We start from the raw sequence: 26,384 nt of genomic DNA, 5'->3' as shown, positions 1-26,384 counted from the left end.
TATGTTAGCAATACATTTGCAGTGCTTGACAATCCTACATGCAGTGATACTCAGATCTGGGAATGACATCTGGTTGAACAGCTACCAAAGTAGAAAAACAAGAAGCCTTTGCCTGAAAATGAGGTTCTTTTGCAACTGGACACAGAAGATGAAGATGAAGCACAAAAGGTGTTTCTCTTTGCACATCTCATTGTTACAAAAATTCCCTTTGCTGCGTGCACTCAGGGAGGCCATCTTGGATGTTCTGCTCGGAGCTGGTCCGCCACGTCAATCCAACTTCAGGGGGCCCGTGACTCAAGCTCAGAAATGTCCAATTACAGGTGGCATGCACCCCCTGCAACAAATGTCTGCAGCTAGCATCTGATCTCGGCAAAAACATGTGGGTGGAGCTCACAGAGAGGAGCGCTCTTCCGTGACGGACGGGGCACGGAAGCTTCCCACACATGAGCAAACGTACCCTCAACTCTCCGCGGCACACACCAACTTCCCCGTGTCGGTCAGTAGTTCCGAGCTCATTTGAGCCGAGATGCATCACCTGACTCGAAACGCTGCGGGTCAAGCCCGCGGGTTAAAGCGGTTCCAGTCTCGTTCATTACCAGCTGTTTGGACTCGTTCAAAACGCTGCCGGGTCGTCAATGTCAAGATCGCTTAATGCCCCTTTAACCCCGAGATAATGGGAATATCTCGTCTCACAATCCCCTCAGTCAGCCAGACTTAGAGAAGCGCTCGCTCAGCGATTCGCACTTTGATTTTCAGGAGCAGGTAAATCCTGCCGCGGCTCTAACTCATCCCAGCTTTTATAGTCTCTCTGATGCCGAGCGGAAGAAAGAGCAGCACACAAATCGACAGCATGTCGGCTTCTCGGAGATCTCCGCTTGGATTTGGGGTGCTGCAACGGTTCGACAACAACATGATCAATACAGTTCGCCCTAAAGCAGAGAAGCTGAGGAAAGAGCTGAGCTAGAAGACAAAGCTCTTCACCGGTAGATTTCTACTCCCAGCAGTGGTGACTAGTTCTGCTGGGAACACAGACACATTTGTCTGGACTCTCTAAAAGCGAGTTGTTTTGTCAGCCAGGAGAGAGACAGAGTAGGATCCTGACTCTCCAGCCATGGCCACTCTCGAGTCAGGTCGCCTTGTGGATACAGATCACAGCGACGGTCTCATGGTGATTCCCACCGTTTGATGTGCTGGTGTTTCAGCAGACAGGAGACGGGCCTGAGGAACAGACCAACCCTTCACATGGACTGAAGTCCACCTGCTTGTCATTTTAGCCAGCGGTTCCTCTTCCACCGTGTCTTGTTTGAGAAAGAAGCCTTCTTGTTTGATGAGGCGGTCGCGTGAGCGCGGGAGAGAGATGAAGGGGAGGGACAAGCGAGGAGATGGAACGCTCGGCGTGTTCGAAACTTGACCCTGCTGACAGAGCTGTCGCTTCATCGACCTGGTTGAGACTTGTGTGCCACTTCCAGCTCCGACATTTGACATTTTAGCAGGAAGGTGAAGTAAAGCCAGGAGACCAGCTAGCACGACAAGTTTGAGCAAATTCATCCCTTTCAAATCTTAATGCAGCAAGCGCGGCTGGCCGTAACAAAGAACTGGACTTGGCGACGAGAGCAAGCTCCAGTTTGACTGGAGAAATGCGCTCAGGATGCAGATTAGCGTTATGGGCGCCGCGCCTGTCAATAACCATCAGTGAGCGGCCAGCCAGGGCAGGAAGTGCCAGTCAGCAGCCGCGCACACGGACGGAGGATTGTCTTGTCATATTAAGAGATTAGCAGCTTTGTCCTGTCTCCGCGCACAATGAGGACGGAACCGGAAGATTCCACAGATTAAGAGACAGTCACGAGACGATTGACTTCCCTGGTGTTGTTTTGATTCCAGCCGGGTGCGACTGACGTCCTCACATTCCGACGCGACCAAGACGGTGAGCCTGGTCCCACCACACCAGGGAAGAAGGCCATTCTGCTAATTCAAACTTATCATAGGAGGCAAGTTGCTCTCGCAGGGACGGCAGTCACAAGGGCTCATTTAGAGCAATGCCTTGCTCAAGGGCTGCTTGGCAGTCATTAAAGCTCACTGGCACCTTTTTTACGATCAATGACCCCGAGCCAAAGTCGAACCCTAATGGACCAAGCTGTGCAATCAGGTCACCCTGACATGGCGGTCACCATGGAGACGGCAGGGAACCCTCCGGTGGCAGGATTGGACCGACAACCCGCTCTTCACAATTGCATGCAGAATTCCATCCGGCACAACAAGAGCTCATCAGTAGGTGGCGCCACGTCCAGAATCATCCGAGGTTCCATTGGAGGCTTTTTTTTTTCTGAATGAGAGAGGCAGGCGCTGACGCAAGAGACACACACACAGCGTGAGCCAGTGAGATATTCAGCGGCTCACAGTCACCGCCATGAGACTCGGGGATGGATCAGTGACTCACACAGAGGAGCATGTCAGGAAGAGACCAGTGGAGATGCCACACAGACGGTCATCATGACACCTCACATCATGTGACATTCCCAAGCCAAGGCTCCATCGCTCAGCCGGCCTGAGTTCTGTCTGACATGCCTTGATGAGCAGCAGCTACACTCCAGCCACTTAAAGCCAGTGCAACAGCTTGGAAAGGCAGAACCACTCATGACTGTTCGGTTGTGGGTCAGGTGACTTCACCTGTGTGAAGGACTCTGGCTCCAAACATCGGTAACACAGTCATGTCGCGGGGCACCAGAGTCAGTATCAGAGCTCCGCTTTGATGCTTGGCCTTCCGAACAAGTCTGGAGCTCCTCTGAGAGCATCAGCCATTCCCTTTGTTCCGAAAGAGACCTCCACACCAGAGTGTAGCACCTCGCCTCCTCCCTGACCTCCTCGCTGCTTTCATCTGCCGCGCTCTCCATCAAACATTCACGAGAACTCAAGAGAGCTGGCTACCAAGATATGGATCACTTTCCCTTTAGATGCCAGGAATCTGCTTCCTTCTCCGGTTGCTGAGATGATGCTTAGAGTGAAACAATACGACCATGGTGGAGCACCTGGCCAGCAAAGAAAGGAAGAAAGAAGAAGAAAAAGAAGCGCTCTGTGGAATGGGTCAGAACAGATCACGGGTGTCCACATTGACCCATGTTTCTTCTTCTTTCTCTGTGGGCTTCTCCCCTCAGGGGTGATCATCCTCCTCCATCTCCCCCTGTCCTCTGCTTCCTCTTCTCTCAAACCTACAAACCTCATGTCCTCCTTCACCACCTCCATAAGCCATTGTGAGTCCTAGGTGGTGCTGCAGCGTCACAAGCCTGCTGACCTCTGAAGCTCTCATGAGGGGGAGTGTGACAAGGCATGCAGTCATCTCCTCAAGTTTGACCCACAAAGCAGTTGACCAATCACAGAGGAGGGTGCTGCAGGCGGCAGAGCGACTGGATGCATCTTCATCCTCCAATGTGCAGACAACAGGCCGAGCGACCGCCGCCATCTGTGAAATTAATTGAACTCGTGATCGGAGAGGAAGAGACCGGCCCCGGGGCGGAGATTGTGCACCCGCCACAGAAGGGCCGACTCCATGGGTAACCACCGTGTTATTCAAGGCTGATGGTTCTGGCAAGTCAAGAATCAATGAAAACTGCGAAAACCATCCTATTTTTCAATTCTTGGTATCTATTAAAATGTGATCATGACTAAAACTTGAGCTGCTGTATGAATCTCACCCTTGTGTCCAACATCATCCAGCTCCTTGAGATCGATACGAGGCGTGACCGTGCCACAGGCGTATTGACCGGCAGTCTCCAGCATTTGGTTACAGCGCGCTCACTCATGTCCATTTGCACCGCGGTCTGCAGGGACAACTGCTGCCCCAGAAAAACAAGGTGACCCAGAGAGAAGGAACCTCCCTCGGGATGACAGCGTGGTCTTGAGAAAGTCATTATCCGGGGTGAAAGCGGGTCTGAGCGCAAGCAGCAGTCGGACCTCATGACCGGAGTAGAGGACTCCACTGTCTGGTGTGATCTCAGAAGACAGCAAAGATGAATATTCCTGGCTCATCCTGACCGCCACCGTCCAGACTCTCCCCGCTCCGGCCCTGCCTCTCTACAGGAGACAAGTGCGTCGCCCATCACCGTTGTTACTGCACAAAGACAACATAAATCTCCTGCCGTCACCATCCGTCTCAGCAGCTGTTGATCCGCCCACTTTCATTGAGAAATTCTATTCTCAGAGACGGAGCTGTCATTTCTCCCAGGTTTCCATCCCTAAGTCTCATCCATCACGGCTGACTGACAAAGACCAAACACACACACACCCACCCACGCGCACGGTCACAGCTCAGCTCCCAGCCTGGGCATGGGCCGGTCCTCCGCTCGCAGCCTTCCTGCGACGAGACGGAGGAACATCAGTGAAGAAGGCAGCGCTCCTTTAACTCGCACGCTCCCGCGCAAACACACTCGCGCTCAAACTCCGCAGACCCAAACTGTGATGCTAGCAGCGTTGTCTGAAAAAAAAACCCCGTGCCTGGGTGGATGACTGGATGTGGGACATGAAAGTGAGCCGACCGTTAATGAGATCAGATCGTGGACGCACAGTGCGTGTGTGTGCTTCGGCAGCTAGCAGATGTTTTGGTATCCAAGCAACACAGTCAACTCAGAGAGACTCCCGCAGGAGAGGAGAGCTTTGTGCTGGAGCCGTGGAGGGAGTCAGTCCCCTGAAGTGGTGTCAGGCTAAAACGGGGCGCCTGGCTCAAGACGACACCCCCCCCCGTGCTTCCCAACTCTCAGGAGTAGCAGGAGGTGTCGTCGACCCCGTCCTCACCCCGGCACCTCCTGGGAATGAGTTTCCTGACGTGTGCCTCCACAGCACAAACAAATCTATAAGTGCAAAGACCTTCAAAGCCCTCGCTCTAAAACACCCACCATCTTGAAGCTGAAGGAGTTCCGAAGACTTCAATATCAACGTGCGATACCAGGATCAAAGGGCAAGACGGTGCCCGCCGGGAACATCTGTTGAAGCGCGAGAGCGAACCTGCCGACTCCCAGCTGCTAGACTGAGACACCAACACACAGATGACAGGACCCCTTTGATGAAGTGACAAGTGTTGCCGACGTGTCACCGAGTCGATGCGGCGAGAGGATGACAGGTACAATTACTTCCTCCTGTGCGACAAACTGTTGCCGGCACACTGACTGAGATAGGAGCAAGGACAGGCGTGAAAGGCCACTGGGTCAGGAGGAAAACTCCATACTTCACCGCGTTTTAGAAAAACATCACGTTAATGTATTAAGATAAACTGGTGCACATCTGTTAACATTTTTGACGGCACTGCTCTCAAATGACAATGTTTTTTAAAGCAAAATTTGGGCTTGCCATGAACCATGATGTTTGCTGATGATGGGGTGATTTGAAGTGCGAGTGACTGACAGGGAGAAGGAGGTGAAGATGAAGAAGTGAAAGCAGATTCAGGGTCGATCATCCAGTGCGGTGGAGCAGAGATGAACGGAGGTGAAGAAGAGAGTGCGATGTTAGAGAGGCCAGATGGTTGGACACGAGCAGAAGAGACAGTGTTGGACCAAGAACATGGATGACGAAGAGGAGGGAGACGATCCGTGAAGTTCAGGAGGGGATGAAGACAGGTGTGTCCTTGTCTCACATTTTTACCTCCAGTAATCATACTTTTTACGACAACTCTTCATCATATTTTCACTTCAGTGTTGGTATTGCATATCTTCAAATTCAATAACATGAACCCCTTCTTCTTTGTGAACTTATTCAGCAGACAAATATTCACATCGGTCCCTCTGACCAGCATCATCCAACAGGTCAACTCACCACTCAACCCTGTAATTCCTCATCCACACTCAGTGTGACCAGGGGAAGGAAGACGTACCGTAGGAGATGGGGACGTCCAACTCGTCCTGCCAGGACGGCTCGTCCATGGAGTGCTGCGCTGTGAGAGACAACAAGACAGCCCATTGTTCAGGAGTCACTCGCTCACAGCAGCCACATGTCTTCACACTCGCCGCCTCGCCGGCGTGGACGTGCCACTGACTCACTGATTCATTCACAAGACACCATCGACTAGTCGTACCTTTCAAGTGTCCGCGTCCCAGCGTCACGAACCCCGAGGAGATGAAGTTATGGAGGTCTGGACCACCGCTGCGGAAGTTCTCTTTCCCGTAGTGACCTGGAGACAGAAACAAATCACTCACTTGAACTGACCTCAAACATGGCGATATGAGCTCAGCCACCTCCAGCCCTCCTTCACACATGGACTGGGGAAGATCTCATTCATGTCCTGGGGTTGGGTGAAGGTCAAGCTGGACCATTGAACCTGTTTTCGCAGCTGGGTTCTGGGGTCGTGGAAGTCACATGACGTGACGTTCACAGCAACAACTTCAGTATGATGGTGAGACAGTCTGCACTCTGGAGATGTTCCCGAGAACAACTTGAGGAACATCGTCCTCACACATCCCCATAAGAATCTGTCCACACTCAAATGTGTCAAACTATATTTGCTGAAAAGATCAATTCATGCCCAGCTAATTATCCCAATTAAGAGAGCACTCTGAGATTCATTAGCGAGGATGCCGGCAGACGGCCGGAGATTGACGTGTCAGACCATATCGACGGGTTGTTGATTCCACCTGAGAGTGGGGTTTGTCAGTTCTGCCATTTCTGCCTGGTTAATATTCCGTTCTGCTCCCTGACAGTAGCGTCAGAAAATGAAGCAGGAGAGAGCAGGAGAGAGCAGGAGACAGTGGGAGAGAGCGGGAGAGAGCGGGAGACAATGGGAGAGAGTGTGGGAGAGAGTGGGAGACAGCAGGAGACAGCGGGAGAGAGCAGGAGACAGTGGGAGAGAGCGGGAGACAGCAGGAGAGAGCGGGAGAGAGCGGGAGACAGCGGGAGAGAGAGTGGGAGAGAGCAGGAGACAGTGGGAGAGAGCGGGAGACAGTGGGAGAGAGCGGGAGACAATGGGCGAGAGAGTGGGAGACAGCAGGAGACAGCAGGAGAGAGCGGGAGAGAGCAGGAGACAGTGGGAGACAGTGGGAGAGAGCGGGAGACAGCGGGAGAGAGAGTGGGAGAGAGCAGGAGACAGTGGGAGAGAGCGGGAGACAGTGGGAGAGAGGGAGAGAGAGCTGGAGAGAGCAAGAGAGAGAGGGAGGGGAGAGAGCGAGAGAGAGCGGGAGAGAGAGTGGGAGAGAGCGGGAGACAGTGGGAGAGAGCGGGAGAGAGCAAGAGAGAGGGAGGAGAGAGAGAATTATGCTGATGGACTGTCTACACTGGAGTGACGCCTTCAGATGTGTCCAAAATGTTGCCATCAATGACACGTCAGCCATGTTTGCTGCCGAGGGTTTGGTGGGCTAAAATTGAAGGAACCAGTCATGAGAACGAGCGGGGAGCAAACGCCGCCTTTCTCCCAGAAAGCACTTCAAAGTCAATAACATCACTCCGACCTTTCGGGCCGCCGGAGTCGAGATAGAAGAGCATTTCAAATTATGCGCGGAGCAGCAGCGGGGCCATTAGAGCCGGCCTTAATCAACCAGAAAAAAAAGTTTTGGCACCAGAGCCTCATCTTTCTCAAACCCAGAGGACCGGGTCGTAATTACTGACTCTTTTTCTTCCTAACCCACCCGGTACATATGCAAAGAGAACGAGCGGAAGGGTCTGCTCCCGTGTTGCTTCAGCACCTGAAGACCCGCATTATCTCCGTAAACGTGCGCCTCTGAATCACACCTCTGACTGAGCGCGCCCGGTTCAGTCTAAACAACCCAGCAGCCTTTATTTTGAAAATAAAAAACCTGGGAAAAGACAGTTGGATTTCTCAGCATCCCTTCCTTCATTTTTCTCATAGCCCGACTGTGTCCAATACCTGGAGCTGTTGTTGCACACTGACTACTAACCCATGAGTCACCTATCTGCTTGAGTCCAAGAGCGCCAACGGACAGAGAGACAAGTTGCTCATCTCCTCTCATAAACCTGCTGCAGAAACAGGAAGTGATGTCATGAGTTCACTCACGTCTGAGATTGACTCAAAAAGAGTCACACGCAAGTGTTTGTCCACACAGATCCTCCCCCCAACGCCATGCGTGGAGTCCCTGATGCTCAGATTTGTCAGCCAGCGTCACACGTCAGCACCAGCAGGGGCTTTTGGAAGTCGCAAGGTTTGGAGACGGAACATTGTTTCACTGTTGTTGATTTTCTTCTCACCCAAAAAGTAACACTCGAGCAAACCAGCTGACAATGCGAGGAACCATCCACGCCTCGCTCTCACCTCGCTGCCATTGTTTTCCAGAAGGAGCGGTGAGGAAGAAGAGCTTCAGACGGTGCAAGTGGAAAAACAGAAGATTATGTTGTCCGTCTCTCTGGACATGAGAAGAACATCGGTAGCTTCCAAGGACATCTTCAAGGTACATGGAGCGGCAGAATGAAGGATTTCCTCGTGTATTTTTCTTTTCTAATCAGGTTTCTAGGACAAATGACACAAGGACCGGATTTATTTTTGGTGACTGCATGTTCTCCTTTGTGGTTCTATCAGCTCTCACTGGAACCATTTGTGAAGCAGTCTGACGAGCTGAACACAAAGCTCAGATGCCGCCAAGACAGAAGTTCCTTGAGGCCTCTTGTACTCAAAAACAATCTCATGTAGTGTCGCCACAAACGTGAGGAGGAAAGGTTCCTCAAGAAAGCAAAAAAAAGGAAACCACATTTCCAAACATGTGAGAACCAGCTCCCTCCAACTCTTCTAAGAGATGGAGTCAGTGATCTGGACCTCCTGCTCCTCCATCTTTGGGCAGTTGGACCACTGGAGGAAGCACAGTCTCATTGTGTCAGCGTTTGCTCTCTTTAAAGCGGCGTTCCTTCAGGTGACATTGATCTAGTGCTCAGTTCTCCACACAGCAGCGCTGACTAACAGTCTGGAACAGAACCAACGTCAGAGGAAGTGTGATCATCTCCGTAAAGAAACTTTTGTGATCTGAAACATGAATCATCTGAAGTGTAGGCGCAATCTCCTCTTGGCTTTAATCCTCCTCCGGTTAGCTAATATATGTGCTTCCTGTGCAGTCTCTTCTCCCTGTGACTCCAGGCACTCTGGTTTCCTCCCACAGTTGAACAACAAACAGAAGCCCATAGATGACTCCATAGAGCATGTCAGTATGTGTAATACAATGGAGTCCTCTCCAGGGGCTCCCTCACCTCTCAGTGTAGCACTAGGTCACTTTCACTTTTCAGCCCCCCTTTCCCTCCTCGTAGTCTGCCTCCATATGATGGTGTGCTATCGTTATTTTAAATGAGATTTTTAGAAACTTAGTCCAGGCGAGGACGATGTTCTCGACCACAAACCCATGGAGAGCTGCTCCAGCTTTGTCCAGCTCACCGTTGTCTTTAAGCTCCAACAAAATGCACAAACAAAATAATAAGGGGGCGAGCGAGCTGGAGGAGGCAGCCAGTTCAGCGGCTTCTGCTGATGTCCGGACCTCAGGTCAGCGCCAGTGAGGCAGCAGTGGTCTCCCACTGAAGCATGGCTGGTGAATCTGGGACAGCATACCAGGGCACTCAGTGATCCCAGGAGCACCACAGCGGAAGCATCCCAGCTGCTTCGGGGTCTGGAGAATGACTTGACGCTTACTGAATTGGATGGTTGACAGAAGCTTAAGGCCACATTTAGTTCCTCTCAGCACAGGACGTGGTGGCAGGTAGGATGGAGGGAAGTGGAAACAACAGCGCTCCCCTCACTTTAACCCATTTAATCGACACCTTCTCAAGTTTCTCCTCGGAGCGTCTGGCAGAAGCCTAACATCCGTCACGTGGCAGCAGAGATAACAGCGTTCACAGACCATCCTGTCCTTCTCTGAATCACACTCAGTTGAATTTGCACCGTGATGTATCGGCCTCGATCCTAGCTCGTGGCTACCCGAGGGATCCTGACACTCTGCGTCCACAGTGGGGCCCCAGGACCACACCAAACCTCATCACTGCCGCTGCACCTAGCAGACCTCACAGTCTTCTGCCTGGTAACGTGTAAAGGGAAGAGCGCCTCACCGTGGTTGCTGTGGACTGGAGTGTAGTGATTCTTGGCTGTCCTGACCGGCGTCTCGTCTTTAGGCGACCCGTTGAGGGCCGCCATGTTTTCGTGCTCATACTGAGAGATGGGAACCGGGCCTTGTTGACGGAGGATGTCGGCCAGCGCCCTGAAAGAAGACAGAGTTTTTACTCATTCTAGGGAGTACGAGTGTGTATGTTTGTGTATGAAACGGTGGGTGTGGACTTGGATGTTTGTGGGCATGTGTGTAGAGTTCCATCTCTCTAAGAGGTTTGTGTGGACAGTATGAGAACAGTGTGTAGCGTCCACTGCAGCAGGAGTCAGGGATCGACCCACACAACAGACACAAGCTTCAACACAACCCTCCACACAACCTCGAGTGCAATTTCCTATAAGGATTCCAGAGGGTGACTTAAGTGTGTCAATGTCGACCCGCTCCAACCACGCGGCTCCGCTTCCCTCCATCTCCGTGACTTTGGGAAATATAGTGAGTATTAATAGCTCTGCCTCCACTTTAACGTCGACCTGATTTCAATTGTCCCACTTGCCCACAGAGTTGAGTGCAGCGGCAGCAAGCGTTGAATCAGGTGGAGTCATGTGGATCAGCACCGGCGTGGTCGCCCCACAGCACACCTGGGACTTGAACATTTGAACATTGACTAGGACACCTCCAGCTCTGATCTGAGCGCCGGTGACGGCGCCAGAGCGACGCACAGTTTCTTCCATGTCGATCTGACTCGGACCCCGCTCGACTCTGACGCTCAGCAGCTCACGTCAGAGCAGCCACTCAAATGTTTTTGTCCTCTGTGCTTTGATCTGACGCCCGACCTGATTAACTCCCGGGCTCCTCAACAGAACATCCAGACCCGCCTCTCCATTAGCCTCCTTTCACAGCATCGACCAGGTCTGATTGCTTCACCCCGACTCGGACAAAAGGGCTTCAATTTTGGCAGTTTAAAGGCCAAAAATAGCAAGTCACGATCCGCGGCCTACACGTCGGCCTCCTGGAAACCAATCAACGGGCGAGGAAACAAGAGCCCGCAGGGCAGATCCGGACCACATCCCACTCCAGATTGGTGAGGTCTTCGCCTGGAATGTTTTGTCCTGATGCTTTCATTCCACACGCCCCTCTCCACACCGTTTCTCTTCAGAAAGCTCGCCGTGCCTCGGCCCACCACTTCGCCTCAGAGGCCGATCAATGCGGCCGGTTCAAACCCCGTGTTCGTCTCCTGATGGCTGTCTGAAGGTCAGAGCCGCGAGGGTCTTCGGTGAATCACAGCAGGAGGAGATCAGGCGGTGCTGCGGGGCCAAGGCCAGCCCTCGGAGGTCCACATCATAAAAACAGATGTAGCGGCTGACGGAAACACGAGAACGACACACCGAGGAAGATAAAGCCATCAAAGCGTCCGTCTCACGCGGAGACGCCTCAGGCCACTGCCATGCTCCGCCGTCACCTTCAGAAGCCGCTTTGTCAAGCTGTTAAAACAAGTCGCGGGTCATGAAGTCAGCGCTTAGATACGGCAGAGAAGAAAGGAGGATCGCCAGAGCTCACAGATTCAGCCTTAAGAGACTTGTGACACAGAGACAAGCAGCCAGCTCACCTCAGATGTAGCCACTGGGGGCGCCTCATTATTACGTTGCAATATTCGGTCTCATCATGATATAAGTAATTCATCAGTGAAGTGTTCACGCTTCCAAACACGGATGTTATTTTTGTCCGCTTGGGAGTTGGTTCAAGGCCAGAGAAGTGATGGGAACCCCACAATTTGCCGGCAGATATTTTCCTCCAGAAGGTCAGAAAACGACAAATAAACCGCCGGAGTTTCGTCATATTCGCAGTCCAGACACAAGTGAATAGCACCTTCACACAGACTGTCAGCCAGCCTGCCGCTAATGTACATTTAATGGTGTGATGGGCAGTTCCATCTAAATGTTTCTGTTGAGTCATCAGCGCTGCAGGACATAATACATAGATACGGCCCTGTGAGTGACAGAGCGCTGCTGCGTCCTCCACATCCTCTCCGTCTACTGACAATAATCAACTTTCTGTCTGTCTTCTCACAGCAGTTTCACCGGTTTAATGAATCATATTTCGACCTCTCAACATGGGATTCGCTTCAGAGCCGACTGCACCTCACTAGTCCAGGGAGGAGGAACCTCCTGTAGGAGGAGCTACTCTGAATCTCTCCTGGATGTTGGGGTGAGGGTGGAGGCTCAACTCTTTCTGATAGCTGACCTTCTCCACCTCTGGAGCGTCTCACCTTGGTCTCAGACTTGGAGGAGCTGATCCTCATCTTGCTCTGACGGAGTTCGCCTTCATTTCATTGTTATCGTTCCTCAGACTTGTTTGTTGTTGATAATCGTCTCATCCAGTCTTCATTTTTCATGATCTTTCCTCATTTCAAGCACTTCATTCGCAGCTGTTTTCCACATTATTTCATCTTTTCCGTTTCTCATTCTTGCTTCCTTGGGGCTTCGCTGTAGTTTCATCTGGTTTCAAGTCTCAACAGCGAGACAGGCTCTGACGCGTGTGTTTCATTAGGAATCTTCTCTCCAGTCAGGTGCTAGCTAACGCTCATGATCGATCTGTGTGCGGGTCTTTGTTGGGTCCAGTTGCCGTGGCAACAGGTCTTCTCTTCTACGCTACACGCTGACAGAAATGACAAGCTGAATCCCCGGAGAATCAATCGCTCAACCCAATATTGACACCACTTCTCCCTCTTCTTTAGGAAACAGGGCGTGATCACCTGACAAGGAAGATGAGGAGCTGGGGGCTCGCTGGCTTCGGACCAGCTACAACATTGTGAGCACTACCTGAGGTGAGCCTGGTCTGGCCCACAAGGTTGGTCATCTACCATCGTGGTCGGACCATATTTGCTGCTTCTGTGTTCGACTGAGCCTTGTGCGACTGTGCATTGTCAACTCTCTTTTATTCTGAGCTTCTTGGAGCATCCACCAGCATGAGAGTGGCCTCCTCAAAACCTTCTGCGGATAGTCTTTTCTCCTGGATTGGATGATGCTCAAGAAGATGTTCGTGTGTTCACCACACTCTCGACAACATCCTTCACAATTTTGAGCACTCCCACAGTAGATGGAGCTGATGCATCCAGTGGTCGAGAGGAGAAGTTTAGAGAGCATGTTGGGATGGTTTGGACAGACGGTGCCAAAGGTGAGCGGACTTCTCACTCTCGACAGCTAATCAAAAACATCCACAGGTTCGACTCTCGCATGCTCCTCAGAACTCCATGATGTCTGCGAATCGACCGACACCTTGACATTTCCGGATCTCTGCCGCCTCAGCTTCCAGCCCCAATATTGCAGAGGTCACAGCGCCTCCTAACCTTTACTTCATGTCATGACGATCGTCTCCTCGCCAGGCCGGAGCAACTGCTGTATCATTTTGTTGAAAACCCGCAGGGATGACGGAAATGCCAGTGAAGCCATTAGAGGGACGGCGATGAGAGCGTCGGGTCTCCTCTGAGAATTCTTGCAGAGAAAACCTCCAAGGCGGAATTGCTCGCTGAACGTTGAAGAAACATAAAGAAAACAACGTCCCCGCGGTGGTTCTGTCTCTGATGATGGGGATCCAACCTCAGGGCGACACTACAGTTTCGTCGGAGAACACTTTCGTTCTGTTGAGAGCGCCGGCGCACATTACAGCGGCGTTTATTCGCTTCATGAGTCGCATGGCTGCTGTGGATGAAGCCTTCAGGTCCTTGTTCATTTTCAGGATTTCATAAGGCTACAATCTCCTCTGTTTCTCCTTTTCTTTTCAATTAAAGGTCATATTTTCATTCTTCACGTCATTCGAAGAACAATAAAGGGGAAAACTACAAAAATGTGTGGTATGTTTTAAAGGAAGCATTTCTTTACAGAAAAGGCCCGCGGCAGCTACCTGTCTACATCACCCTCATCCTACGTCTCCAACCCCTCTCCATATCTCAAGGCCTCCCCGACTCTGTTAGTGAGCACAACTGTCCTTTCAAACGTCACCCATGGAGCTACTCTGCCATCCCAGTTGCCTCCACCCTACCTGCTTCGTCACCCCTCCCAAACAAATACATACCGTTTGACAGTGTTGTAAAGTTACATATAAATAAGAAGAACTTGATATTTACATAGACATATTAATGTTTCATAAAATGCTTACTATAAAATGATTTTGGTTACAAAATGATTTTTTTTTTTTTTAAAACAGCGTGAACGTGTTGAGGAAAGAAATCTTTCACCAAACAAAAAAATAATTTGAGAACTTGTAAGTAATTTAACTCAATCCAAACCATGTGACATCAAAGGCTGAAATTGCAGTTCATGGCAGCAGGTGAGAAGGCGTCAGCTGTCGAGACCATGCAGGGGAGAAGCTCCACTCCGCGTCTGTGGTGGATGATCTTGTCACTCATGGTCACTAACGTGACACCCTATGATGCAGCTATGAAATCACACCGGTCAGTGAGCGATGGCTCAGCCTCTTTGGTCCATTGTGAAGTGAAACTCTGACTAACACTGAAGTCTGAGCCACAACCGAACCCAGAGAGCGTTTACCATCAGAGATGCTAAGAACAGAGCATCACCACATCTGCTGTCGCACCATCATGAAATGCTCAACCTCAAAGAGCTTAAGAGCATTTTTCTTCTGATCAAATGTGATCATAGGCCACAGGTGGCCCCCGGGCCGGACGTTGGCCCGATCTACACAGAAACTTCTCTGGGAATTTGAAAATTCAATCTCGAGTTTCAAATGCAATGCACCGATAAGGAAAGTTTGAGATTTTTTTCTACTTTTTTTGATGAAATAATCTGCAAATCATTGCTTCATTTGATCGGCGGCCCTTCAAGAAAGTGAAATAAGGAGGAGGCGGCGAGGTGCAGCCAAAGACTCGCCTGTGCACGTTCATCTCCTGCGGGGGCTTGGTCGCTTTGTCGTAGGCAACTTTGGCAGAGATCCCCACGGCGATGACGAGCGCGATGACCCCGCAGGTGATGTAGACGGTGGCGTTGGTCTGGTCCAGCTCCGGGTCGTAGGTGTCGCCCGTGGGCGCCGGCGACGGCGGCTGCGTCTTGATCCAGTCCGGGGTGTTGTAGTTGTTGCAGCTGCGCTGCTCCAGCCGCTTGGCGCGGTCCTCGCAGCAGAAGCGCAGGAAGCAGCTCCCGCAGCAGAAGCGGTGGTCGGTGTTGTTGCAGGCGAACTCTTTGTCGAACTGACCGCTGACGTCGTAGTAGCCCAGGCAAGTGTCGTGCTGCAAGCTGCCCACCGAGGGCGCCTGCACCTGGGTCACCCTCCTCGGGACGTCCCGCGGAACCGCCGTGCTGCTGCCGTTCGCGTCCTTCACCCGCTGGACGCGAGCCGGCGGGCTCTTGCTCTTCTTGTTGGCGGCGGACAGGACGCACAGCGGGTCCAGGTAGATGAGCAGAAGCAGGAGGTGCGCCGTCCCCATCATTCGAACCTCGGCAACAGCAACTTCTCACCGGTTCTGACGCGTCTCCGGTGCCGCGGAGTCACCGACCAACTGGCAGCTCTGGAACCCGCGACGCATCTTTGGACTCCGAACTCGTTTCAGTCCTCAGCAAAGTGTCCCGATCCACTGTAGGGCAGAACCACGTGAAGGAATTCAGTCCCTTCCGAACTGAACTTCAGCACCTCGGACAGCGACAAGGCTCCGCAGCCGTCTGTCAATGGAGTGAGCGGTTAGTCGCGCCTGAACTGATCCACTCTCAAAGTGGAGGAGGAACCGAGAAACTTACCGGGCTCACGGTGGTCGGTACCGGGGTGTCTGAGCCACTGAATCAGTGAGAGGAGAATCAAGAGCTGGCTCTCCTCTCCGGACCGCCTCCGCCTGTCTCTCCTCTCTCTCTCTCTCTCACGCTCGCTCTCTCGCTCGCTCTCTCTTCGACGTCACTGGGCCCAGGTTCATCCGGTGTCTCTGACTCAAGAACCCGCCAGACTTCAGCAGGTGATGGGATGAACAACACACTGAGTTCAGACCTGAGCACTGTGACCACGTCTTTTTTGCTTTCAATTGAAGAAACCCACTCCCAAATACGTGTCAAAGCCGCGGTCTGGGGGCCAGATGTGACCCACCACAACAAGTTGGTTTCCAGCCAATAGAAAGGCAACAACTGATTTGCAAACATCGCATGAAGTCAATGAGAATCTTCACATAAAAAACAACCTCCAACATGAAGAGACACGGAGAGAAACGTTCTAGTGACTGCCTCTTCCATAAATAAACATTTCAGCCCACGACTCAAATGTATGCCCTTGTGCGATGAGTTTAACACCCCTGTGTTTGTCTGATCACGCTGTTTGGTAGTATTTATCCAGCGATTTTATGCCCTCATTCCTTACAACAACAATTTAAGGGAGTAGTTCGTCACCTCACTGACCAAAGCCCGTCCGTCCGACTGCCGACAAAAGCGGCGGGTGTTTATTCGTGCGACAACGCGGTCAAGGTCTGCTCCTGTTCTGATTCATGTTTATGGATGTTGGCTCAGATGCTTACGAGTCCGAAGACGTGACATTGATTTTAAAACAAACACTAAAAGAGGCTGTAACAGAACACATGCTCCTGCAATATCAGCCAGGGGCTGGACCCCACTCATCGCTCTGTGACCACCAGGACCTGCCTTTGAGGGTCAGCTCACCTCGACCCTTGGCTTTACTGATCCTCACACGCCGCTGCAGATTTATTCCGTGGAGTCACCCTTGACTGACTGGTGGCCTCGAAGCAGGACGACGTCTCAAACTGCTGAGTAAATGAATGACATAGGTCACCACCTCTCATTCAAATCCCATTCTGCACTGCAACCGTTAAAACCAGATCAACCTCACTTTCAAAGGCAGAACGTTAAAACTGACCCTCAGAGAGTTGAAGTCGCTCTTGCTTCAGAAGCTCAAAGTTTTGGAATGAAGGGGTTCTGGTGAAGGTCCAATGACACCTTGCTTGAAAGAAACCAACATATCAAGAAGTCGACGCCTCAACAGTAACTCCTTGGTGGATTGCTAGCTGATGGTCTTCCATGTGGTGGCTTGGTCAGATGCCTGGACTTCAGATGCAGATTCCAGATCACTGAGACTGGAGTGGTAGCAGTAAGGTCCTCCTCACTGGGGAAGATGGCGCTGTGGCGTGGTCCGTCTGAACTGGAGGAGCGAGTGCTGGAGAAGAGCTGGAAGAGTTCTTGGTGTTTAATGCAGAGTCTCAGACGGCGGCGTCCACCTCCTCTTCTCTACAGAAGACCCAAATCGCTGGGCCATAACGGCGCTTCAAAAGAGTGTGATCAACTCAGCGGTGGCCTGACAGATAATATGACAAGCGGACGAGATAAAGGGCCCACGGCGTTTGATGAATGTCTCTTCACACTCCATGCTCCAGAAGACATTTGCAAATTGGCCCTCCGCTCCTCCGTCAATCAAAACGGTGCGCAGAGGGTAGAAGGATTGTCCATGAGTGTTAAACAGCTGCGAGGGCTCCACGCTGGCCTCCGCAGAACGTGCTGACAGGTAAGGACAGGGATCAACACCGGCCTGGAGAATAATGAGGCCACGCTTCCTGAGCCAAGCAGACGGAAGGGGCGGTGACAACAAACAGTCAGAGGAAACGTCGCTCTTCAACGCGCTGCTGACTGTCACAAGCCGCCGGGAGCCTCGTCCCACATTCACTCGTTCTACATTCCAACCCTTCGATCGGTGGATGTGAAGAGTCTGACCCACTTCAGATCCAGAGGGGAATTCCTCTCCTCTGACTCCTGCGAGGGGCCAAACCGCCCTCTTTGTGAGCGGGCCAGGACATCGTCGCCTGTTTGAGAGCACAAACAGAATTTTAATGGAGTCGCCCTTCAAATGAAGTACACATGCCGATGTTTATGAACTTGTTTATCGCACGACGAGACAGAAAACTTGTTGTTCACCGACGTCACTTGAGACAACCTGTGAGTATCCAAGACGAGTACACGCTCTCGTACTTAATTAGACCGACAGCTGAGAGTCGAGTGGCTTCACTGTTTGAGACACTTTCTAAAAACAGTGGAGTCAGGAACAAGAGAAGAGGAGCCAGCTGCTCCGACCGTATGGGGTTGCAACTGAGCTCATAGCAGTTAAAATCCACACCACTGACCAAAGGCCAGTGCTTCTAACAGACTGGGACTTTTGTTGCTGCTGTTGTCAGGGGTCTAGTGAGGGATTCAACTGGGAGGTGGCCCTGGGGCAGACCCAGGACAGTCCGTGTGATGACCTGGAAACACTTTCAGCGACCAGGAGAACCACTGGCAACAGGAACCTGGTGGTGGTCATGTAGCCAACTCGCTTAACCTCCGCTAGGACCAAACGACTCAGTCAGCAATACCCCGAGAGAGTGAAGGCTAACTGTTAAAAACGGTGCTCTGACGGCAGAACAGTGATGTATGAAAAACCTGACGTTCATGAGGCAGAGTTAATATTTGGAGTCACGACAATGCTGGCAGTGAACACATCCCTAACCCTAACCCGAATACTAAGCCATTAAGATCAGAATGCATTTGTCATCCGGGAACAAGCTTCACGATGAGGTTGTAGTACGCGCAGCAGCTAATGCGACACCGACAAGTGTGTTTGATGGAGATCTGATAGGTTGTGAGCACCTTCATCGGACATGGCGCAGGTCAAACTTTACAAGGAAGAAGAAGTAAAGTTAGGTTTCTGTCTAAGGTTGAATGGTCAACAAAGACGATTAGTATTTCAGAGCAGTTGTTTGAGAACATTTCATCTCCTCTTGTTTTGTCGACTCGTGCTCCTCCGACACACCTGAGTGCTCCACCGAACGCGGCGCAGGATCATCAACTGTTGAGAAACTCCTAATTTGGACCTGAGCGACGGCGGAGAGGCACCTTGAACGACGCTGCACACTTGTGCGGCTCATTAGGATGCGTGATGGTGGAACCTTTAAGGAGGCAGAGAGGGGTCGGGGGAAATCAAAAGTTTGGAGTCTTTGTTTGTGAAAATATGGAAAACAGATGAATGTAAAGCGTTCAGAGGGAATCTCAGCGGAGAGGCACGCGGCCGGAGGGACCCGGGATGAGGCGACGACCGGAGGTGCGGCGCTCTGCTGAGACGTCAGACTTCAAAACATGTCCATGCTGAACAGTGTGACTATCTCATACATCAGTGAATAGAAGGACTTTAGGAAGGACTGCTAGATTTATATCCTTCTTTGGACAATGTGCGGTTTCCTCAGCCTCACACCCTAAACCTAAACATCCAAAACAAATGGCTAACCTTGAGCAGGACTCTGAACCAAACTTAAACCCAACTATAAGAAGTTAGATATGAAATCTTTATCTTCAAATTGAGGCTTAAACTTGTTTGGACCGGCCAAAATGTCCTGCAAAGAGTAGATAAACGTACGGAGCCCTGGAAGAGACAGGTATGTGTTTAGTTTCTGGTTGTGATATGCATGACTTTATCTATTGATTTTTTGTATCCCGAGATAACAATTAGTGATAATTGTTATCTCGGGATACAATTGTAAATGTCACAGTAGTTTAACAGGGTAGTTTAACAATTTATTAAAATACATAACATAAACACAAAAGACCAACAGGAACCATAAACCAAGGACATCAACACCAAAACGTGGAGTGAGGAAAAGCCTGAGTAAGGGGGACAACAGAAGACGGTGGTGGATCTACACACACACACACACACGAGGAATAACAATAACATGGAGAGGCAGAAAAGGTGACTCAAAAGAAAACACTCACACGTGGAACAGAGGAACGAGAAAACGTCAAGCATGCACAGATTTTACAGAGAACATGAGGAGCCAGGGTCGAAAGAGATTACTGTGAGGACGCAAAGTAACAGACGCTGAAGAATGATAATGAAACCACACAGGAAATAAAAAATAAATAAAAGCACAAGAGCAACGAAACATGGCAGCCTGGGTGTACATAGATTTATTCACAAGACCCAGTGATCACCCAGTGAAAAATGAGCACGAGACAAAAGTAAAAAAAAAGTCAGGCATGTCACTTCCCAGGATGCTCAATACGGATATCTCAGTCACATATGGTACCATTTCAAGTAGAAGGCACTTGATCAGAGGGTTAAAAGCGCACAGACTTGCAGACAGTGACTGACAGCATTAACGAACAGTTACCAAGCCATGGGGGACAGAGTGGTTACAGGAGGATGTTTACTTCATGCTTTGCTCGAGAGACAGTTACAGATGTGTTGACATTTGCCATTGTATCTTGAGATAAAAATGATCTCAAGGCACAAATTCTCATGATAACTGTTATCTCGGGATAAAAAAAAAAAAAGTCACGTCCAGGGCTCCACACAAACCAGTCCCACTGGATGCACACAGCAGAGCTGAAGGACACATGGAGGGGTGAGGTGTGCGCTGGGTGCTGTGGACGCAGCACGGTCAGCCAGGGTCCTCTTCTGCTCCGGCTCCAACAGCAGCTGGATTGTTTGTTTCGGAGTCATGAACGCAATAATCCTGTGGAGCCGCCCTTCGTGATGAGCGATCACCTTCACTGCTGTTAGCAGCTGGCGAACAAACAGGACTCGCTGGAGGTCCTCCACCAATCATTGCTTCATTTGTTCTTGTTAAGAGCGGGGTGATTGCGGCGGTTGATTTCACGAGGTGCCGGCTGGATGTCATTATTTGTGTGCAGCAGGCCGGGCAGCGTCAGGGGAGGTTCGCTGCCCCTCACGGTGGCCGTTTGTGCCGCCGCTCTCCTCCTTGGTGTTCCCGCAAAGCCGCCGTGGTGAGCTCGGCTCAGAGACTGTGACAAAGTCCATTTCTCAGCGGCGCACAATCGATAGCGGACCGGCGCCGCCCGGACGAGCAGGAGAGCGGAGCGTGGAAAAACAAGTCTTCTTTGTAGTTTTACAATTTCACCCCCGCCCAAGTTAATCCAGCGCCCTGCCCCCCAGAGGACAGGTGTGGGATCGCAGCAGCATACCAACAGCTTCCTCTGACTCCATTAGCATTTGAAATGTCGCAGCCTTGGATCCTGGCTGAGAGGAGCTTTAATGCTGTTGATGACTAGGCTTCACGGGCTTGAACAAGCACCAGTGTTTAACCTCTCTTTCCTGACTTCAGATGGGATCAAGTTATTTAGCAATCTTTTCTTCCTTCACTTTGACTCACCGGCAGGCGTCAAAGAAAAAGACTGTTCTGAAAAAGACTATTCTCTTCAGGTTTTCTTTTGAAACGTTTTGGTGAGACACACTCCAGAGTCCAGTGCCGGGTGTCTGGATCCACCTCGAAGCTCCGACATCCGGGGGAGACTTGAAGTAGAACCACTGCGATGCTAAGTGAAGGCAGAGAGAGGTTTTTCTCTTTCTGATATTTAAACCTTTGATCTAAAATAGGGGGTGACATTGGTGGATTCCCTCAGCGTGTGAAGACCATCTCCAGCGTGGCAGAGACGACGAGACACCACAGAGAAACTGTTGGAGCGAAACAGGGCAACGGCAGGAGTGTTCGAGCTGGAGACTGCAAGTCCTCGTGCTGGAGCTTTCGACGTGATCCCAGTGAACTCAGTCCAGCTAATGGCTACGTGGTAGCTGTCAGCCAACCTTCAGCGCTCCTCTTCAACAGCACGCCTTCTCAGACCAATTAGGTCCCGCAGCTTCCCTCTGCCTGCCCAGTCAGGCGTCCACTCAGACTTGTCGCCATCTTACCCGCTACCACAGAGTCAGCAGGGACTCATGAGCAGGGGAGTTGGAAACACTGCGTCGCCGCCACCAAGAACCAGTAGCATGGCCGACTGAAGCGATGACTTGCTGGTAACACCATCTGACTGGTCCTCAGGGACACTTGCATGAAACACTTTTGAATCCCATCCATCGTGGGCCGTCCATGATGTTGCGTGAGCAGGAAACATTCAAAGTGGCGACGGCAACAAGGAGTCGCCATCGAACAGCGACTCTTAACATGGCCTTTTTTTTCAGATTGATCCAAGTCAATTTTAGGGTGAAAACTCCAGCGATTGGAAGGCGAGAGGACGCCTGATCGATGGGACGGAAGTTTCGCTTTGGAATGTATTCACTTCTGTTCACTCTGCTTTGAAGCTTTTGTGTCCACGCCTGCATCGGTTCGTACGTAATTTCAGTCCCTCCGGTGAAATTGCACATAATTTCGGGATCCTTTCATAGATCGGCGGTAATGGGGAGGATGATGCATGGCAGGCAGAGGCGCGCACGCACCCGCATTAGCTGACAGAATAAATACGCTGCATTTGGCAGCGGAGGAGAGACTCCCTCTCGCTCCCTCTCGCCTTTTTTTTTTTTCCAAAAGTGCTGGACTGTATTGATCAGCTGCTCGTTGTTACCGTTCCAGGCAAGAGAGTCCAGTGATTTTGGGATGATGACGCACACTCAGAACTGTCCTGTCCTGACTAACAACGATGCCCTGCAGCCTTCGAGATGGCAGGTTTTGTGTCTGAGCAAACACGGAGCAATGTATATATACACGATATATATATATATATATATATATATAGTCACGAATCAAGGGAACGAGGGAGCAAATGTCACGTGTCAAGGACGTGGAACTGGACCCAAGTGCAAGTGGTGAAGGCCACAGTGAGGCAGGAGCGAGTCAGAAATAATATTTAATAGTTAAACAAACAAAAACAACAGATAGCGTCACTGAACCGGGAGAAAACTAACTTAAGCCACAGGGAACTAGAAGAGACAAAAACACAATGGACCAAGAGTCAAGCACAAAAGAAACCAGGAAACACGAATAGACAAGAAGAACACTAACTCAGGGCACCGGCGTTTAACAAAGAATCATCCAAAGTTAGCTGGCTCACAGAACGAGAGACCAAACAAGGAGAGCCAAGAGGACCAGGAAAGTAAGCTAGCGAGAGACCGATCAACAGAGAACCAAATTACCGCAAGAGAGTCCAAAATCACAGGAACTAGAGGAGTAATCACAGGGAACAAGAAAACTCACAGGGAAACCATGGGAGGAACGCAGGAACTGGAAGACGACGATCTGGCACATGTTGCTGGGGTCCAGGTGCTGAAGTACTTATGTGATTAGGGGTTGATTGGCTCCAGCCGTGTGCCAGAGGAACAGGAAGGGAGGCGGAAGAAACCAAAACATGACTCAAGGGACAGAACAGGAGCAGAGTCATGACCTATATATATATGTGTATATATATATATATATATATAGTCAAGAATCTTCCAATACAATAAATAAAAGTAACTCTAGTCATTGAAGTCACATTACATCATTGAGGGCGCTGGATCTCAAAGAACTTGAAAAACAACTTTGACAAACATTTGTCCTTTCTCAAACCGATAAGGCTGGTGAGTTTTATTGTTGTGCAGCGCCGATATTTTTGTGCGCTGAGATGGTATCTGCTTAGAGTCACATTTTACAATGTAGCGTCAACATGAGATGAAAGACGGCCTCCTGTGACAAGTCACGTGCCTTTCTCGCGTGAATAGGAGAGGCTGCAACGCAGCTTGAAGCTGAGACTGCAGAGACTGAAGCAAATCTTTGAGGATGTCAAGGTCAAGACTTCTCCACGAAAGGCCATGATGCTTTAGTCCTTGAGATCAAAGGCGAGGTCATTTAGTCAAGGAACTGATGAAGAACAAACTGCTCAAATTACAGAGGAGTATTTGTGGCACCACCTCAACAATCTCACAAGATGACACAGAACTAGAGAACGAAACCTTCAATTGACTGCAGGACTTCACTCCACTCAAGGCTGAAATTGACGCGTAAATATCCGAACACACATAAGTGTCAGGTCTTGGTCTTCGTCTGTGTGTGTTCATGCGTTGTCACGATCAATCAAACTGTTCATTAAATATTGTAGCCAGATGTTGTTTGTCTCTGGACTTGGCTCCGGACTCGCAGGTCTGTTATCGACTGCGTCGAAAAACACATTGATTTTCTCTCTCATGATGTTTGCTGCACATGCCGACCGAGTCGTCCACAAACACTCGATCGGCATGCGGCACCGGTGCTGGCCCTCTCGCCGAACAAGCCGCTGAAGAAAGCTGTTGGAAGCCACACACGTCTCTCCGAGGCTTGTTAGCGAGCGGCATCAGTCCTCCAGGACACCTGGCCACGACGGTCCATACAACAGACTTCAGCAGCTCGGTGACTCCAGGTCGGGACAGCAGACCGACTCTCTCCCGGTCCCCAGTCTGTGCTGAGTCATGGCTGAGCCTCATCAATAGAGTCGCAGATCAGCTTGGATCATTTATTCATCAGATTCTAATAGATTTGACTTCACCTCTGGCCTTGACCCTGGCGAGCCGGAGGTGGCGGAGCTAAATGACTTTTCTTGCCCTCCATTTCCTCGTGGAGCCGAGCGACGCAGCAGCTCAGGTCATAAATGTGCATGATCTCCGACGGCTGGCCACTTGTGCACGTAAGCTTTATTGGATAATTGTAAAGTGTGACCACCAGACCTGAGAGGGTCTTCATGATCGGGATTGGTGTGGAGGTCCAACAGAAAAAACTTCACAGCTGCAGACGGGAAACTCAACTGGCAGCTGCACTGTACTGGCTCAGACCACATGAAACCTTCTGACACTCACCGACAAGACCAGTCAAAGACCGTCACTGTGACTTCAGGCCTGACACACCACTGAGGTCCATCACCTCCTCAACATCATGGATGGATGAAAACGCAGTATTATCAATGAGTGACTTGACAAGACAATGTATGGATCTAAATATCACCTTTATGGCCAAAATACTCGTCCACTTCAGACGAAGACCTGCCCACTACATGGGGTCAGTATTTCATTTCAAGAACTCAGGTTTGATTCAGGACTTCAGTTACAGTTATACACTGCTAAGTCTGTTGCCCATCATTCCGCACCCATCTTATTATTCTTATTAGTAGTAGCAGTAGTAAAATTATTAGTGGTCACGGTATTAGTGGCAGTGATCGCAGCCAAAGAAGTAGTCATAGTAAAAAGTGTTAGTGATAATAGTAGTCGCAGTAGTACTACTGAAAGTATTAATAGTAGTAGCAGATGCGGAAGTTGTAGTAGCAGCAGTAGCAGTAATAGTATAAGTGGTAGTAGTAAGTATAGTAGAAAAAACACAGTTAGTAGTGCGAGTAGCACTAGTATTTAAAGGTATCAATTTTACTAGTAGCAACACTAGCAGTAAAGGTACTTGTATAAGTGGTTGTAGTAGTGGGAGAACTACTAGTATCAGTAATAGCAGCAGGAGTACTCGCACAGCAATAGCAGTTGTCATAACAGTAGTAGGAGTAGCTGCATTGGTAGTAGTAGTAGGCGTAGTATCGGTTGCAGAAAAAGTACAAGTTGTAGTCGTCGCAGTCACAGTAGGAGTAGTGGTAGTAGTTACAGTATTAGTCGTAGGAGTGGCAGTCGTGTGAGATGCAGTATTGGTGCGAGGAGTAGCAATACAGTGGCTCAGAAGAAGCTAACTGTACTTGTCCCGTGGCCACATGCTCTCTCTGCGGGGACCCTCAACCAACTGCAGCGGGACCTGGCTCTGTGCGAGCGCGGCTTGAGTCCAGCATGAAGGAGCTCTCGCCTCGGCTGGATTTCACGCACCTCCGTGAATCACAAGAACATTTCATTTGCAGCAAGAAAGGAAATTGAAAAAGCTTTTCTCCTCTGAACCTGTAATTATTTCCCCCACAGCCTGTAGCCCTAAACGTAATTCAAGAGCTTCTTTACAACATTTTTTTGTCCCGGTGTGGATATTACAGCGAGGCTGACGGCGAACGCACTCCGCATGTATTAGCGCTCGCAGGGCCCGCAGAGGACGGCGGGGGAGCTCCATCATTTTAATTGTGCCACGCCGATATTTGTTTAATTCCGCTGGACACTGGAGGAAAGTTTACACTGAAACAACCAAACTTGGCCAAACCGGCGGACCAGTCCCGGTGGATGGGCTCTGCAGGTGGTCGCTGCTCCGTCGGGTTCACTGACCCACGAGCCGAGGCACTGGTGACGGCGTGCAAAGTGACATGCGGCGGAGACAGGAGATGTGATCCAGAGACTCGTGCATATTGACGTGTCACTCACCATGAGAGACTCGATCCTTCGACGGCTTCATCCACCTCGCCCACCAGCCAACCTGCAGTGCCAGCGCGAACCTCAGGGTTGTCTCAGAGAACCTCATGGCACAGCTCTTCAGGAGAGAACCATGGTGGACGCCATCCATCTTCATGCAGAGTTTATCAAAGCAGCGCTGTCAGAGAGAATAATGATAATTGTCTTTCAAAGATAAACAACACCTCCGTTCACTGTTGACTTGATGGATCAGTTGTTGTTATTTTGCTGACTCGGATGAAGCAGATTTTAATCTGCTGTCATAACAGCTGGAAGCAGAAGAAGGCGAGGAGGGGGAGCGGAGTGAAAGTGTCC

The 26,384-nt window shown here is 50.6% G+C and overlaps 1 protein-coding gene across 5 annotated transcripts in view; it reads right to left on the bottom strand.

Moving 5' to 3' along the window:
• Positions 1 to 26,157, bottom strand: part of LOC128750653 (protein shisa-6-like) — a 40,654-nt gene extending 14,497 nt beyond the window's left edge. For 3 of the 5 annotated variants that reach the window (XM_053851028.1, XM_053851032.1, XM_053851033.1), the window contains exons 1-7: positions 26,043 to 26,157; positions 16,869 to 17,805; positions 16,655 to 16,758; positions 14,894 to 15,954; positions 10,012 to 10,160; positions 6,059 to 6,154; positions 5,858 to 5,917 (exon numbers count right to left, since the gene is read on the bottom strand). In XM_053851028.1, coding sequence (XP_053707003.1) covers positions 5,858 to 5,917; positions 6,059 to 6,154; positions 10,012 to 10,160; positions 14,894 to 15,450 — 862 coding nt within the window. In that variant the 5' untranslated portion in view covers positions 15,451 to 15,954; positions 16,655 to 16,758; positions 16,869 to 17,805; positions 26,043 to 26,157. The remainder of the gene's footprint in view (positions 1 to 5,857; positions 5,918 to 6,058; positions 6,155 to 10,011; positions 10,161 to 14,893; positions 15,955 to 16,654; positions 16,759 to 16,868; positions 17,806 to 26,042) is intronic. The other 2 variants (XM_053851031.1, XM_053851030.1) reach the window with 2 other exon arrangements.
• Between the last annotated feature and the right edge of the window lie 227 nt (positions 26,158 to 26,384).

Source organism: Synchiropus splendidus, chromosome 19, assembly GCF_027744825.2.
Source record: "Synchiropus splendidus isolate RoL2022-P1 chromosome 19, RoL_Sspl_1.0, whole genome shotgun sequence".
In the NCBI taxonomy this organism is placed as follows: Eukaryota; Metazoa; Chordata; class Actinopteri; order Syngnathiformes; family Callionymidae; genus Synchiropus; species Synchiropus splendidus.
This window is presented reverse-complemented; position numbering and strand designations above follow the sequence as displayed.